Here is a 16,914-nt window from a genome sequence, read left to right on the forward strand (position 1 = left end):
AATCTGCTTACAGCGAAAGTTGATTATAGACTGAATGCAAAATTGTGGGTAAATGAAGATGGAAAAACTGGAATGGAAATAATGAGAATGTTCATGTATTTTGAAGAATGTAACCAATGCCACTGAACAATTTGTGTAGAAATTGTTGAATGGGAACATAAACTGCTGTGTAAACCTTCACCAAAAACACAATATAACTTAAAAAAAAAAAATGAGGGTAAAGCCCATAGTTTGAGGCAAACTCAGTGGCCTTACCATCAATGGAACTAGAATTGGATTAGCAGCCCACAACACCTGAGTGCGAATTAGAAAAAGGAGCCCAGGGTGGCTGGCTTGGCAAGCTGAGCACACCGGATTTTTGCTTCCACTCACCGCTAGATCAAATGCCCATGTGTGGAGCACAAACTGAGCAACTGTACAAGGAGGGCCTGATGATGCTATGTCTGGTTTTGAGTAGAGATTCCCGAGAACTTCCAGTCTCAACCCTCTGCTCTGGAATTTTCAGGGAACTTTGGACAACCGGAGAAAGTATGATAACCATTATCTAATAAGGGACCCCAGGCCTTTATACTACAATTAACAAGGAGCCAAGATGTTCTAGAGGATTCCAACGACGAACAGGAGGAAAAAGATAGCCTACGGGATACAAGTTCAAACAAACAAACAAAAAATATAACCTCATCTCTTTTTCTTTTTATCTTTTTGTGTTCTAATCTTCTTTGGAAGGGCCTTACCGATTTAAACTCCAGAAATTCCATCCCTTTGGCAACTTGATATGCAAAGCAAAGGAGGTCCTCAAATGTAAGTACATTCAAGTCCTCTTCTTCTTCCAGCCTTTTTTGGTTTTCATATTCAATTTCATCTGTAAAATAGAACCAGTCTTCACTTTTGTCAAAACACTAAGAAGTTGCCCGGTTACATCTCTATGAGGGGGTAATTAAAGCCACAGTTAGGCAAGGAGGTAAGACATACAAATGAAGTTCTCCCATGATTTATCTGGCAGCTCTATACCAACCTATTTATACTAAGAGGTGTGCAGCCCATGCAGGGTTACAAAAAGATTCTTTTTGGTTAGAGAGAATAAATTTCCTAGCTGCTTTGGTGAATAGACGGTCTCCAAATTATGAATTTTAGATGCTTTTTCTTTTTGTTTTTTTGCACTAGGCAGTTTTGTCACATTGGGGAAGGCACTAATTTTAAGTCAGTGTTTACCACATTTATGAACTGTATCGTGCACTTAAGGAATCCTGGTGGCGCAGTGGTTAAGCACTTGGCTGCTAATCAGAAGGTCAGCGGTTCGAATCCACAGCCATACCGTGGGAAAAAGATGTGGCAATCTGCTTCCATAAAGATTACAGCCTAGCAAACCCTATGGGGCAGCTCTACTCTGTTCTATAAGGTGGTTATGAGTTGGGATTGCCTCGATGGCAATGGATTTATTGTGCACTTAATGTTCTTCCATTTCAGCCTATGATGACCCTATGAGGAAGGCAGTGTTAGGCCCATTTTACAAATGAGAACACTGGGACTCAGATGGTTAAATGACTTGTCTAGAGTCACACAGCTGAACGTGGCAGAACCAGAAGTTGACCCCACTCGGTATGACTTCAAAATTCATCATCTTTCCCACATATCAGGTAACGGGATGGCTCTAATTTGTGACTTTAAAAAGAAATCACCTGCCCAAATAAAATAGCTCTCAGTGTTTATTAGTTGGACATTGACATAAAACTCACAATCTCTAGATTGTTGGCTTTAACAACCTTTAAAGAAAATATGTTTTAATAAAGACTGTAAATGACATTAGCAAAGAAAAAAAAACACTTCTGCATTTACACACTTTTAAAAAATCATTAGCATGAAACAACTGTATCCATTTCTGTTTTGAAGTGCTACTGATTAGAATAAAATCTTACCTTCGGAATGAAATGAATTCCCATTGAACCCTGAGATCTGATCCAAATCCTGTTGTATCTTTACTTCTCTTGAACCAGGCATGCTATTAAAAAATATATGTATTTTTTCATTATTTATATTCTTCTTCTGAAACTTAATTAAAAATTATGTAATATAACCTGTGAAAGCCAGAACCTATGTAAGGTAAAAACCTGTCAGAGAAGGAAAACTCAAATAGTTTCCATTAATAGTGACAGAAAAGTGGTAAGACTGTACCCTGTCAAATGTGGAAAACTTGTGAGACCCGAGAAACAAGGCAGTCCTGTCAAGTTCCAGCTCTCACAGTTTTCACTGTAATTTATCATAGACATAGATTCAAATAATAAATAGGTTTTTAAAATAAAAGCACACCATCAACTTGTCTATTTTCTTAAATATTAAAATAAGGCTTTGAACCAGTTCTGCCCCACTCAGTGATGGTCAATGAAGCAAAACCTGAACAGACCCAAATTTTTAAAATACGGCTGAAGTGGGACAATAAGCAAAATGGGAAAAATTACAGGTGAAAGCCCTGACAGAAACTTAATCTTCTTCTTAGAAAAAAAAAAGGCAGAATGTGCATTGCATAGCAACCAAATCTCTTGACTGGCAGAGTTGGAAACAGCGGTGCCCCTCTCAAAGATGGTGGCCAACCACGCCGCTTTGAACATGTATTGCTCTCCACAGTCCTGGCAATAATTCAGTCTCCCGTATCAGGCTCCTGGAAGGGCTCGCCATGCCACTTTTGAGTCTCCCATCACAAGGCTTCCACCCATAATTTTTCCTGTTCCGCTTCTCATTCCACTTCACCCAAATTTTAAAAATTCGAGTCTGTTCCGATTTCACCTCATCAGCCATGACTGAACTGGTTCGAACCAGTTTGAAGCCCTGCATTAAAAACACGTAGTCACTGTTATATGTACAGAATCTTAGAGTTCAAAAAGAATCTTACTTAATCCTTACCACAACCCTGTGAGCTAGATGCTAAAACATTTTATAAAAGAGAAAATTAGGCTTGGTGAGAGAAATAGGATTTGCTGATTTCACAAGACCAGTAAATAGTGGAACAAGGACTCAGCCTTCTTCTGTTTCAACACTCAGCCCATTTTACCTACAAAAATTCATCTAATGCAGGTCTTCCATAAAAATCTACAAGAGTTTTACTGTCTTTCCTTTTTCAAGTTTGCCTTTGTAAAGCTCATTTCCTTTTCCTGTGACTAAGTTAATAGTAATCAGAAAGACCACCACCCATCTGTCAGTTTGTCATACTGTGGTGGCTTGCATGTTGCTATAATGCTGGAAGCTATGCCTCCAGTTTTTCAAATACCAGTAAGGTCGCCCATGGTGGACAGGTTTCAGCGGAGCTTCCAGACTAAGAATAGGAAGAAAGGCCTGGCAATCTATGTCTGAAAATTAGCCAAAGAAAACCCAGGGATCACAACAGAATATTGTTTGATGTAGTGTTGGAGATGAGTTCTCTAGGCTGCAAGACACTCAAAATGCAAAGTGGCCACAAAAATGAACTTGAGCATCCATACCAGTGATCATGAAGATGGTGCAGGACCAGGTAATGTTTCATTCCATTATACATCAGGTTGCCATGAGTCAGGGCTGACTTAATGGCAGCTAACAATAACATCAATCATGAAAATCTCTTTTAAGATATATAAAACAGAACTCCTTGCAGCCCTGGTGGCGCAGTGGTTAAGAGCTTGGCTGCTAACCAAAAGGTCGGCAATTTGAATCCAGCAGCCGCTCCTTGGAAACCCTATGGGGCAGTTCTACTCTGTCCTACAGGGTGGCTATGAGTTGGAATCGACTCAACGGCAATGGGTTTGGGATTAATACAGAACTCTTAGAGGTATTCTATACACGTTACATACAGAAAACGATTTTTTTTTTTTTTGCACCATACAAGTTTATCCCAATTTACAATTCCCATATCTTTGGAAAATGGCCTAATATGTTTTGACCACAAATATTCCAAATGTAATTGCTTCAGAGTATTTAATATCCCCAGTAGCTGGAATGAATCACAGGAGCTAAGTTTACTGGCATTCATTATTACTGATAGAAGCATGGGTGGCGCAATGGTTAAGCGCTTGGCTGCTAACCAAAAGGTTGGCAGTTTGAGCCCACCCAGTGGTTCTGTGGAAGACCTGGTGGTCTGTTCCTGTAAAGGTCACAGCCAAGAAAACCCTATGGGGCTGTTCTACTCTGTCACATGGGGTCACTGTGAGTCAGAATTGACCTGACAGCACCTAACGACAACAAGCTATCACTGAGCATGGTGAGCCGACCATGCGCACTGGACTTATTAGCATGGGCTCTCTGTTCTAGAGTGCCAATGACATTGTAGAGTTTGCTCAGATTTAGAATATAAACAGAGGTATGAGTGTAAAGGGCAGGACTGGTGCAACCGGCATGAAGGGGTCAAGGGCAGCTTCATGAACACGTGACCTCTGGGAACTTCCAGCTTGAAGATGCTGGGTGTCTGTCTCAGACCTTGAAGGCCAAAGGCCTACCTGGCAACTCATGTTCTAAGAAAAAAAAGCTCCAAATTTTCAAACACACCCTCCAAAAGTCCCCCAACAAAGATAGAAGTCTCTGACAAATAAATGTGCCTTCTGAACAATGAAGAGCTTTCAGACATGCGGGAAAATCAGAACGCATTGTGGATTGAGGACTCTTTCTGTAAAAATCCATGGGAATTCATTCTGAAAAAGGTGCTATGGAACTATAAAAAAAAAAATAATGATCAATAATTAGCAAGGAATTCCCAAGGATGAGGACCAGCATTCCTCCAAATTCCTAAAGGTCTTGTTTATGCATGATGAAACAATAAATCCCACCAGGACCCAGAATCACTCAGGGACCTCACCGATGGTAAAATAGAAAAATGTTTGGAAAAAAAAAAACCTAGTTGCTGTCCAGTTGACTCTGCTCCTGGCGACCACACGTGCATGAGTTTTCAATGGTTGATTTCTCGGAAGTAGATGTCCAGGCCTTTCTTCCCAGGCACCTCTAGAAGGACTCGAACCTCCACCCTTTTGGTTAGCAGCCAAGCACGCTAACCACTTCCACCACCCAGGGACTCCAGACAAATGTTACCACCAAGGGAGGAAAACCCAATAAGCAAGGTAAGCATGGGCTTACTTGTGCTTACTTACTAGTCTATAATGAACATTCAGAAACCCATGTGAATATGTTCACTGCAGATTAGTAAGTAAGTACAAGTAAGTCCGTGATTATCTTGTTTACTGGCCTATCTGCCCCTGTCAGGGAATGTTAATTTGAGGAGAGGATTTGATTCCATAGGAAGGTTCTATGGGGTTGGGAGAGAGAGAGATGCCAACCATACCTAGAAGCAGAATTTCTGATGTGGTGAAAAATGTGAAATTGTTCACTACAGGTTATCTGATAAGCAAGGTAAGCACCGTGCTTACTTTGCCTATTGGATAATTAGCCCCCGGTTACCACCAGGAGCCCTGGTGGCACAGTGGTTCAGAGCTCGTGTGCTAACCAAACAAGGTCGGCAGTTTGAATCCACCAGCTGCTCCTTGGAAGCCCTGTGGGGCAGTTCTACTCTGCCCTATAGGGTCACTATGAGTCAGAATTGACTGCAATGGGTTTTTGGGTTGAGTTATCACTACTTTATTCTGTCTCCACCAGGTTATGTCAGTCCATCTAACCTAATTTTTTTAAAAAATCCAACTTATGAATTTAGAGCTATTTTGTATAACACTCCTGGGACCTAACTGACTTTCTAGAAACATGTCAAGGACTTGGAAGAAGTGTTAACTTTTTCTAGCAATATCTGTGTGCTAATAACTGGGAGGCCTGAAAGATTTAATAATGCACCTTTCCAAAAACTTAACACATGTCTAGGGAGTGATTTAGGTACAAGGGGAGAGACTGGCTCAGCTCTAGTCCCTGTACTGTAGGAGAAGGAAAGTACTCGTTCCAGACCAACAGGAAAACTATAGCAAAGACCAGTGACTACTCTAGGTCTTCGAGCCCACAGACCACACAACGCTGGACTGTGGCTTTGAGAAGCTGATCAATAGGGGCTGTTTAACCAGGACACTTCAGCTGTGTTCTACAACGTGTAATTATGAACCCCGATCCAGTCTCTTACCTGGGATTTGATTGTGATTGGAAAGTGGGGTAAAAACTGAAATTGTGTTCCTTAAAAATCTCTGTCCACGTCCTGTGAAATTTTTCTCTTTTACTTCTTAGATAGTTGAGAAGATCACCGTAGCAACAGTATTCAAAGATCAAGTAGATTGGTCCTGAAATAGTTACAGTTTTTATTATAGGCGTAGAAAAAAACCAAACAGTTTTCTCAGAAGTCTATGTATCAGACAACATAATCTAGGGGAGCTCGATTCTCCTCTGACTTTGGGAAAGTCCAACTTTTCCTGAGCCTATCCCTTCTTAGACTCTAAATTCCACTTCAGCTTTTTGCTTAAAAGCCCCTGGGAAGTAAAATCTTCTTGCCTTTCACTTTAGCTCTTGTCGTACAAGTAGCCAGAAACCCTGGAGGTGTAGTGGTTAAGTGCTACGGCTGCTAATCAAAACGTCGGCAGTTGGAATCCATCAGGCGCTCCTCGGAAACTCTATGGGGCAGTTCTACTCTGTCCTTTAGGGTCGCTATGGGTTGAAATTGACGTAATGGGTTTGGTTTTTGTGGTTTTATACAAGTAGCTACACCAATAACCACTGGTCACCTGGATTCTCCAATCTGCAACTGGGACTAAGATGCTAGCTGAATTGAGGACACTTGGTCGACACTATGAGTCAGAATCAACTCAACGGCAGTGGGTTTGGTTTTTGGGTTTGGTCAACACTTGCCGATTTATTGCTTGTCTGAGAAAGGAAAGACATATTCCAACCCCCTCTTAGATTCATTTTCTTTTTTTCTCTTCTTTTAGCACCAGCCCCAGGCTCGCTGTCCCTGAAAGCTGCATTTTGTACACAGTGCCCACGGAAAGAAGGCTCTCTGAGCACATCACTTGGGTATTTCTAAGTAGAAGTGAGAGAATCAGAAAGCATGCCTCAGAGAGGCTGGGAAAATGAACTTGGAAATCCTGCCTGGATTATGCCTTATCTGAAGACAGCCCACCTGGGGCAGCACCCCCAGCTGTGCCCAGTAACCACTCTCCACCGCATTTATGCCGCCTTCACACCTGGGGAAGAAGCCCCATCTGAGTAGGCAAAACCAGATACCACACAATGCGCTTGCAGTGTTGTTTTTCAAGAGGAAATTTAAAGAATGATGTGATACATCACGATAAAGTAGGTAAGAGATAGGCATTCTTTATATTGAGCTATCCGACTTCACAGGTCATATTATATATACATACATATATACATACATCTATGACAGATACATATAACACGGGTTACATGTATAATCCATCAAAACCAAACCCACTGCTGTCGAGTCAATTCTGACTCACGGCGACCCTACATGACAGAGTAGAAGTGCCCCATGAGTTTCTAAGGCTGTAAATCTTTACAGAATCAGATTGCTACATCTTATTCCTGTGGAGCAGCTGGTGGGTTCACACCACCAACCTTTTGGGAAGCAGCTGAGCACTTTAACCACTGCGCTACCAGGGCTCCTTATACACATGTGTAAAACCAAAAAATAAATAAATAAAAATAAAAAACAAACAAACCCTCTGCCATCAAGTTGATTTTGACTTACAGTGGCCCTGTAGGGCACAGTAGAACTGCCCCCATAGAGTTTCCAAGGAGTGGCTGGTAGATTCGTACTGCCAGCCTTTTGGTTAGCAGCTGAGAGCTTATCCACTTCGCCACCAGGGTTCCATATAGATGTACATATATATACATGTGTATATATATATATATATATATATATATAGGGAAACCCTGGTGGCGTAGTGTTTAAGTGCTACAGCTGCTAGCCAAAGGGTCGGCAGTTCGAATCCACCAGGCGCTCCTTGGAAACTCTATGGGGCAGTTCTACTCTGTCCTATAGGGTTGCTATGAGTCAGAATCGACTCGACAGCGCTGGGTCTGGTTATATATATATAGAGAGAGAGAGAGAGAGAGCGCTCAATGTCTAACGCCACTTGGGTTTGAGGGCCCACTCTGACTGAGGAAAAAAAAACAAAATGAGAACAAATGTACTCTTTATCTTCAGGTAACAATACCTTTGATCAGGTGTTTTTAGTGGAAATGGATTACCTGACAGTGTACATGCCCCCAACAGGTTCACAATATTCTCATGGCTTCCAAGGTGAGTCATCATTTTAAGTTCTGACATGAGAGCTTCTTTTTCAGAGCTGTCTGCCTTTTCTGTGAATGGAAGGGCATACACATGTGAAACACAGCTAAAACAGGAATATTATGTTGTTGAATAAATTAAATCATTCCTTAGTTGAGAGCGGATATGTATTATTTATCTAGATACAAAGTTGTAAGAAGAGAGAAAATGAGATGCTAAAAAAAAAAAACAAAACATGATTTTCCTCCATAGTAAAAGTTAACATATATGCTAAAGGGAAAAAAAAAAAAAATATATATATATATATATATGTGTTTGACTCCTGGATTTGTTGTAGTCACAGAGAGATAAGATAGGAGTGTCACTAAGGGTGGGTGGCTACCCATCCAGGCAAGGCCTCACAGCTCCAGCCTGTGGCCCTCAGCTCCGTAGTCTAGAGCCTTACATTTTTCAGTGAGTCCAGTGTGGAGGCGTCTGAAGAGAACTGACTCTCACAAACCAACTTCTCAAGAGACTCGTTAACTGATAATGAGAAATATAGTTGCTGAGCAGCCTGGAATGTATTGGTTGGTCGGTGTATTATCTCCCTGGAGGAAAATCTAGATAGCCTGGCAAACTGTATTTACGATCTTTGTTAGAATTCCAGCATGAGGGTAGTTATTGATAAGGAGCCCCTGGGTGGTGCTAACAGTTCAGCACTTGGCTGCTGACTGAAAGGTTGGTGGTTTGAGTCCACCCAGAGGTGCCTTGGAAGAAAAGCCAGGTGATCTACTTCCAAAAGGTCAGCCATTAAAAACCCTATGGATTACACACAAAAAGAAACAATCTTTGACGGTTACCAGGGAGGGGAGGGGTGGGGATGGAAAAACGCTAAATAGACAATAGATAAGTGGTAACTTTGTAAAGGGTAAGAGAGTACACAACACTGTGGAAGCCAGCACAACTTGTACAAGGAAGCGCCATAGACACATCCAAACTCCCTGAGGGACCGAACTGCTGGGCTGAGGGCTGTGGGGACCATGGTTTCAGGGAATATTTAGCTCAATTGGCATAATATCATTTATAAAGAAAACGTTCTACATTCTACTTTGGTGAGTAGTATGTGGGGTCTTAAAAGCCTGTAAGCAGCCATCTAGAATACTTCACTGGTCTCACCCCTTCAGGAGCAAGGAAGAATGAAGAAAACTAAAGACATAAGGGAAAGATTAGTCCAAACGACTATGAACCACATCTACCAGGACCTCCACCAGACTGAGTCCAGTACAACGAGATGGTGCCCAGCTACCATCAGTGAGTGCTCTGACAGGGGTCACAATAGAGGGTCCCATACAGAGCTGGAGAAAAATGTAGAACAAAATTCTAACTCAATAAGAAAGACCAGACTTGCTAGCCTGCGAGAGACTGCAGAAACCCTGAGAGCGTGGCCCCTGGACACCCTTTCAGCTCAGTAACAAAGTCACCCGGAGGTTCACCCTTCAGCCAAAGATAGGACAGGCCCATAAAACAAAATGAGACTAAAGGGGCACACCAGCCCAGGGACAAGGACTAGAAGGCAGAGGAGGGCAGGAAAGCTGGTAATAGGGAACCCAAGGTTGAGAAGGGAGAGTGTTGACATGTCGTGGGGTTGTTAATCAATGTCACAGAACAATATGTGTACTAACTGTTTAATGAGAAACTAGTTTGTTCTGTAAACCTTCATCTAAATAAAAAAAAAAAAAACAAAACCCTATTGAGCACAGTTCTATTCTGACACACAAGGGGTCACCAGGAGTCGGAGTTGACCCGATGGCAACTGGTTAGTTTTTGATGAACTTCAAGGGCTCCTGTCATGGAGGCTGATGTGGCAGCTCAGGCACCCCTGTCCCCGGTTGGCTCCAGAGCTCCGGAGACAAGGCTCCTTGGCTCTATCTCTGCAGGCTCCAGGCACCCAGCTTTCTATTAACATATTCTTTCTGACAGATAGAGTAACTTTTGTTTCCACTCGATCAAGACTTGATTAGATTTCTAAGACCCATTATTTTGTCCTGGAAGATATCCTGTCTCTTCAGGTGGATTTTCCAGGGTGTTGGTGTTATCTATTTGGACTTGCCTCAAGATCTTAGCTTGGTTGGGAGTGGGTTACTTCACTGTGTACACCATGACCCACTAGTACATAATGTCTTCAGCTGCTTCAGCCTTTATAGGGGCATGTGGATTTCAATTGTCCATTTTCTCTTCCTCATGATAAAAAATAATAGTTCATATTTTATGGTGTGTTTAACCTTTTCAACACACTTTCATATACCATTATGTCTTTCATTCATCCATTTGACAAATATTTATTGAGAGCCTATTGTGTACGAGGCAATGTGCTAAGCAGTGGGGAATGAATGATAAGCCAGACGCAGCTCTTTCTTCCTGGAACTTAGAATCTCCTGGAAAAGGGCAGTAAGTAAATGAATTACAACATAGTGCAAAAAATGCAATGTGCAAATGAACGCAGGGGTGCTGTGGGGTCACACAACATGGACATTTAACTTAGCTTTGGAGGGGTGGGAAAAGAAGCACCAGATGTCTGAGCTGAGGCCTGAAGAATAATAAGAATTAGCTAGATGAATTCACAGTGGGGGTGGGGGATGGAGAAGAACATTCCAGACCAAAGTAACAGAATGGGCAAAAGTTGAGAAAGAAGAGGACATGGCAAAACAGACATAGACCTCACCCTTATAAGGCTTATAGACTAATGAGACAGGTAAGACATTAACTGAATAATTAAACAACTATGTAATCATAATTATAATAAATTCTATGAAAAAAGTCTACAGGGAGCTAGGAAAACATATAGCAAGGGACATGTGCTCCTCGGTGGTGTCAGAGATGGCTTCCCTGATGAAATGGTATTTAAGCTTAGCTCTGAAAGAGGAATGGGAGATACCTAAGTGAAGGGGAAAGGCTAAACAGGACCAGCCTGTGCAAAGGCCCAGGGGTGGGAAGGAGCACGGTGCTCTGCAGAAACTGAAAGAAGGCCAGTGTGCTGGCAGCTGAGAGTGAGAAGAGAAAGGTAAGCAGTGGATAATTCATGCAAGGCTGGGTAGACCATTTTCAGAGTAATTGAAAACCACTGGAAATTTTAAGTAGGAAAATGATATGATCAGTTTTGCATTTCATAAGCACCACTTCGGCTCCAGTATAGAGAATTTCTGGTGATACAGTGGGTAAACGCTTGGCTGCTAACTGAAAGGTTGGCAACTTGAACCCACCAGCCACTCCATGGGAGAAAAGATCTGGCCTAGGAAACCCTATAGGGCCGTTCTACCCTGTCATATAGGGTCGCTAAGAGTTGCAATCGACTTGATGGCACACAACAACAACATAGAGAATATAGAAGGATATAAGAGTGAATATAGGGTAAATAAATGCCCACTGGACTTAGTTCACCCAACAGCGACCACTTTCGTCATTGATCACCTTAGCAAGAGGCAGTTGGTGGAGTGAAGGGGGCGGATGCCAGATTGGGGTGGATGGAGCAATGAATGAGAAGAGAGGATACAGAGGGCTTCGATTTGTGCATCTACCCAGAGTTTGGAAGCCCAGGTTGCACACTGCTTAAGTGCTCAGCTGTTAACCAAAAGGTTGGTGGTTCAAACTCACCAGCCACTCTGCAGGAGAAAAGACCTGGTGCTCTGCTCCCATAAAGATTACAGCCTAGGAAACCTCATGGGGCAGTTCTACTCTGTCACATGGGGTCACTATGAGTCAAAATCAACTGGATGACATACAACAACAGCAACACCAAGAGTATATGTCAACAATGTAAGAAAGAGCATCTGCCTGAAGCAACTACATCCCCAAATTGAAGCAAATAGAAACTACACAGAGAAGAGGAAGGCGGGGGGAGTGCACCAAAGCTTTTTTGTATTCATGACTTGGTTGACACTACCTCCAACCTGGAAGCACGGCTGGCAATAACCATAAAAAAAATTATGGAAAACCAAAGACTCAAAGACGAAACTAGTCTACAGGACAAACAGTCTACATGAACCACAACCTCATCTACTCTGAGACCAGAAGAACTAGATCGTGTCCAGTTACTACTACCAACTGTTCTAATCAGGGCCACAATAGATGGACCCTGATAGAATGGGACAAAAATGTGGACCAAAACCTCAAATTTCTAAAAAACAAAACAAGCAGAACTACTGGACTGGTTGAGACTTGGGGACTCCCAGAGATTAGTGCCCTGAGATACTCTTCAAGCCTTGAACTGAAATTAACCTCTGATGTTACCTTGTAGCTAAATAACAAATTGGCTCAAAAAAATAATGAATATCACTCATAAGTACTGTGCTCCTTTACAAAAATCACTTATATGAGACAAACAGTCAACAATCACTTTAAAACAAAGATGAGAAAGTAAGTGGGCAGGGAAACCAGATAACGGAAATGGAACAACCAGAATGGAAATCATGTGAATGTTCACACGTTGTGAAGAATGAAGCCAGTGTCACCAAACAACTTCTGTAGAAATTATTGTATGGGAACCTAAACCATTGTGTAAACCTTCATTGAAAATATGATAAAATTTTATTTTTAAAAAATGATGGAAAATGGGGAGAAGGAGTAGGTGGGAGACTGTGCCCCCGTCTTTGTGCATCATTGTTAACACATTCTGCTTCACTGTACCTTTCAGCATTTTGACTGCAACCTGGATTGAGACTCCTGTTTTACTAATTCCATAAGCTGTTGCATTCATCACTTTGCCAAAAGCACCGGATCCTAGCACCTTCCCTGTAAGATAAACGATGAGGGAGTGCGTTTGAAAAGTTTCCTAACAGGAAAGAATTGCTACGGAAACATTCGCAACAGTCAGTTCTTACCAAATTCTAAATTTTCTCTTGGAAACTCCCATTTGAGATCATACTCAAATTCTCTGAAATCAATGTAGAAGTACTCATTGTCCAATGAGCCAGTCACCTGTACCATTTGCAGCTGGCTTTCATACCTAAATTGCTGCAGGGGTGAAAGAAGGAATCTGTTAAGAACAGACAAGTCTGCAGAAACAGGGAGCAAGGATGAATTTGACCTTGGCTTTTACCTTTTTGTACTTGTGGTAAAGTAGCATAGTTAAAACTGCAATGAAGAGAAGACAAAGTCCAATTGTTGTGTAGAATGAGATGTTGTCTTGGATGAAGGAGAAGGGGCCTGCAACAACAGTGCCAGAGAGCAGTGAATAAGCACTCCTGTTAGCATCACAAATAGAAGAATGGTTCATTATAATCTCCCCCACCCTTGTTTGAGTAGCCATTATTTTCAGTCCTTACAAGCATTCTACATACATTCTAAGTCTCACAGAAAACCTGGTAATGTTCACATAAAGGACAAATTGAAAAGCGATTTCCTCCCTAGAAGTTTCCAATGTTTCTGAACACATTTTTAAAAAGCCATTTAGGAAGCTTAAATGCATATTGCTAAGTTAAAGAAGCCAGTCTGAAAAAGCTAAGTACTGTACAATTCCTATTACATGACATCCTGGAAAAGACAATCTATTAAAAAAAATAAATAAATCCACTGCCATCGAGTCAATTCTGATTCATAGCAACCCTATAGGACAGAGTAGAACTGCCCCATACGGTTTCCAAGGCCGTAAGCTTTATGGAAGCAGACTGCCACATCTTTCTCTGGTGGAGCAGCTGGTGGGTTCAAACCGCCAACATTTTGGTTAGCACCACTGTGCCACCAGGGCTCCTTAGGACAAACTATAAAAAAAAAAAAAAAACTATAGAGACAACAAAAAGATTAGCAGTTGCCAGGGGTTGGGGGGAGGGAGGGATGAGCAGGTAGAACACAAGGGATTTATGGTGGGGCCATGACATTACGCATTTGTCAAAACCCATAGGACTGTACGGCACAGAGAGTGAACCCTAATGTAAGCTGTGGACTTTAGTTAATAATAATGTATCAATATTGGTCCATCAACTGTAACAAAGGCACCACAGGAATGTAAGAAGTTCATAAGGGAGAAACAATGGGGTGGGGTGGAAGAGAACAGTTTATGGGCAATCTCTACAGAAATTTCTGCACAATAGATCTATAAACCTGAAACTGTGCTAAAAGCCTATTAAATTTTTATTTCAGTAAAACATCATCATTCATTAGGGTTCTAAGAATTACATCTATTTAAACGCTCAGGGTGTGCAAGTCAGATAAAAAAGAGGTTTGTGCTCCCTCAGACATATGAATATGGAGAAGTTAGTTTTGGGGGGCTAGCGGTTCCAAACTGTCAGTGTAGGCATCTAAGTTTCAGAATCGTTTAATTTAGGAAAACATTAAAAAATAAGTAAAAATTATAGGACAGCAGGCTAATGGCAAACGAAGGATGTTAGCCAAAAGGGACCATGATGGAGGCCCAAATCACTTACTAGGATTTCACCTTTCAGTTGATGTGCATAATGCTGAGAGCTCATGGCTCTACCTACACGACTACAACTCAGGATCATAACTACAAAACTGTTTATGTCAGTGGGGATTCTTGCTTGACTCAAAGCCTTCTTTCCTCCTACAGAATCTACATTCTCTTGGAAAATTCCCCCAGTGTAAGGCAGCATCAGGGACTAACTTGCCAGTGGGGAATTCCTTACAGAGCTGTAGTGCAATGGCAACGGTTGTATACCTGGCGAGTTTAAAGGGATTGTTTCACAAGACGAGCCCATGGAATTGTATGCACAACACTTGACCAGGAAACCTTTGACTGCCTCACTGATGTTGAGGGTACTACTTGATACCCATCGTCCAAATACTTTTCTGTGAGCCTTTTTATTCCAAATTCCTTCTGTGATTTCTTCTGTGCAGCTGAAAAGACATGGTAGACAGAAAAATTAGCTAGGTGGGAGTCATCAGGGTGGAAGCCAGGGTTTCTTTGGTGAGCTCTACTAAGAGATTCATCAATTTATAAGTTATCAGAAACAATCTATGACAATTGAGAATGATGGTTGATTCAGAAGATAATCTTAAAGATTTCATTGTTCCTTCTTAAACTGTACTCATGAGAAATAGTCACTATGTCAGAGAGAGTATGAGCTTTACGTCCTTCCAATTACAAGATAAGTCAATATTCGTATTACTTGGGAGACTTCTCCGAGCACTTCTTCCAGGTCCAAGATGGTAATGGGTATCCGTCAGAAGAACAAGAGGCCTGACTTGTCGATGCCTCAGCCAGCACTTGAGGCTTCCCTGCAGAGAAGAACATGTAAAATAAGTTCACGTAAGAGAAATGAAGTTCTGATGCATGCTGCAACATGCACGAACCTTGAAAATGTGATGCTGAGTGAAATAAGTCAGATGCGAAAGGACAAATATTGCATGCTCCCACTTATATGAAATACTGTATCTAGAATTGGCAAACGCAGAGAGACTCTCTCAGTCATCTAGTGGTGCTGTAACAGAAATACCACAAGTGGACAGCTTTAACAAAGAGAAACTTATTCTCTCACAGTCTAGTAGGCTACAACTCCAAATTCAGGGCAACAGCTCCAGGGGAAGGCTGTCTCTGTCCGCTCTGGAGGAAGGTCCTTGTCATCAATCTTCCCCTGGTCTAGGACCTTCTCAGATGTAAGGACCCCAGGTCCAAAGGATGTGCTGTGCTCCCAGTGCTGCTTTCTTGGTGGTACGAGGTCCCCCGTCTCTCTGCTCGCTTCTCTCTTTTACATCTCAAAACAGATTGGCTTAAGACACAATCTAATCTTGTAGATCTCATCGGTATAACTGCGGCTAATCCATCTCATCAACATCATAGAGACAGGATTTACAACACATAGGGAAATCACATCAGATGACAAAATTGAGGATGATCATACAATACTGGGAATCATGGCCTAGCAAGTTAACGGATATTTTGGGGGGACATAATTCAATCTAACACAGAGGTGAAAACTTACGAGTGGTCACCAGGGACAGGAGGGAAGGGGGAAGGGGAAGTCTTAGCTTAAGGGGCCCCAAGCTTCTGTTAATGGTGGTGGAGAAATTTGGAAATGGATAGTGGTGACGGTTGCCCAACATGATGAACGTAATCAATGTCACTGAGTGGTACATGTAAAAAATGTTGAATATGTAAACGTTTTGTTACGTATATATTTTGGTGGGAGGGGCGCTCCCCTTCCTGTGCTGGGTTCACATGTGAACACAGCTGACCATAAGAAAAACTGATTGAGAAAGCACCAAAAACGTACACAAAGATGGCAGAGGATTCTGTTAGTCCAGCAAGAGATTAGGGCGTTTTGGGCCACAAAATGCAATCCAGGTTCTGACTGCAATTTACTCTCTAATGGGTAAGGCGCCAACTTCGGATTTCTTGGAGTCCCTGGGTGTGGTTATATATATTTTCACTATGCTAAAACAATCTCTGGGTGATTGGAAGAAGTTACAGCCAGAATGCTCCTTAGAAGCCAGGATGGTGCGACTTTGTCTCACTTTGGACACGTTATCAGGAGGGATCAGTCCCTGGAGAAGGACATCATGCTTGGTGTTATGGGGGGTGTCTCCCCAAAAATGTGTGTTCTAATTCCTCAACCCTATACTGGTGGATGTAATCCCATTTGGGAATAAGGTTTTCTTTATTATGTTAATGAGGCTATAAGGGTGCATCTGAAACCAATCATCTTTGAGATGTAAACTAAGGTGATTAGGCAGAGTAGGAAGCAGAGATGAGGGAAGACACATGCTAAACCACTTGAAGATTGCCCAGGAGC

General features: G+C 41.9%; 1 protein-coding gene across 4 annotated transcripts in view; it reads right to left on the bottom strand.

The window, feature by feature from the left end:
* FLT3 (fms related receptor tyrosine kinase 3) overlaps positions 1–16,914 on the bottom strand; it is a 107,828-nt gene that overhangs the window by 23,096 nt on the left and 67,818 nt on the right. For all 4 annotated transcript variants that reach the window (XM_049867473.1, XM_049867472.1, XM_049867476.1 and 1 more), the window contains 9 exons: positions 15,292–15,400; positions 14,841–15,019; positions 13,266–13,372; positions 13,048–13,180; positions 12,854–12,958; positions 8,152–8,262; positions 6,074–6,227; positions 1,917–1,999; positions 735–862 (listed from right to left, as the gene is read on the bottom strand). In XM_049867473.1, coding sequence (XP_049723430.1) covers positions 735–862; positions 1,917–1,999; positions 6,074–6,227; positions 8,152–8,262; positions 12,854–12,958; positions 13,048–13,180; positions 13,266–13,372; positions 14,841–15,019; positions 15,292–15,400 — 1,109 coding nt within the window. The remainder of the gene's footprint in view (positions 1–734; positions 863–1,916; positions 2,000–6,073; positions 6,228–8,151; positions 8,263–12,853; positions 12,959–13,047; positions 13,181–13,265; positions 13,373–14,840; positions 15,020–15,291; positions 15,401–16,914) is intronic.

The sequence above is a fragment of the Elephas maximus genome, chromosome 23 (genome assembly GCF_024166365.1).
Source record: "Elephas maximus indicus isolate mEleMax1 chromosome 23, mEleMax1 primary haplotype, whole genome shotgun sequence".
In the NCBI taxonomy this organism is placed as follows: domain Eukaryota; kingdom Metazoa; phylum Chordata; class Mammalia; order Proboscidea; family Elephantidae; genus Elephas; species Elephas maximus.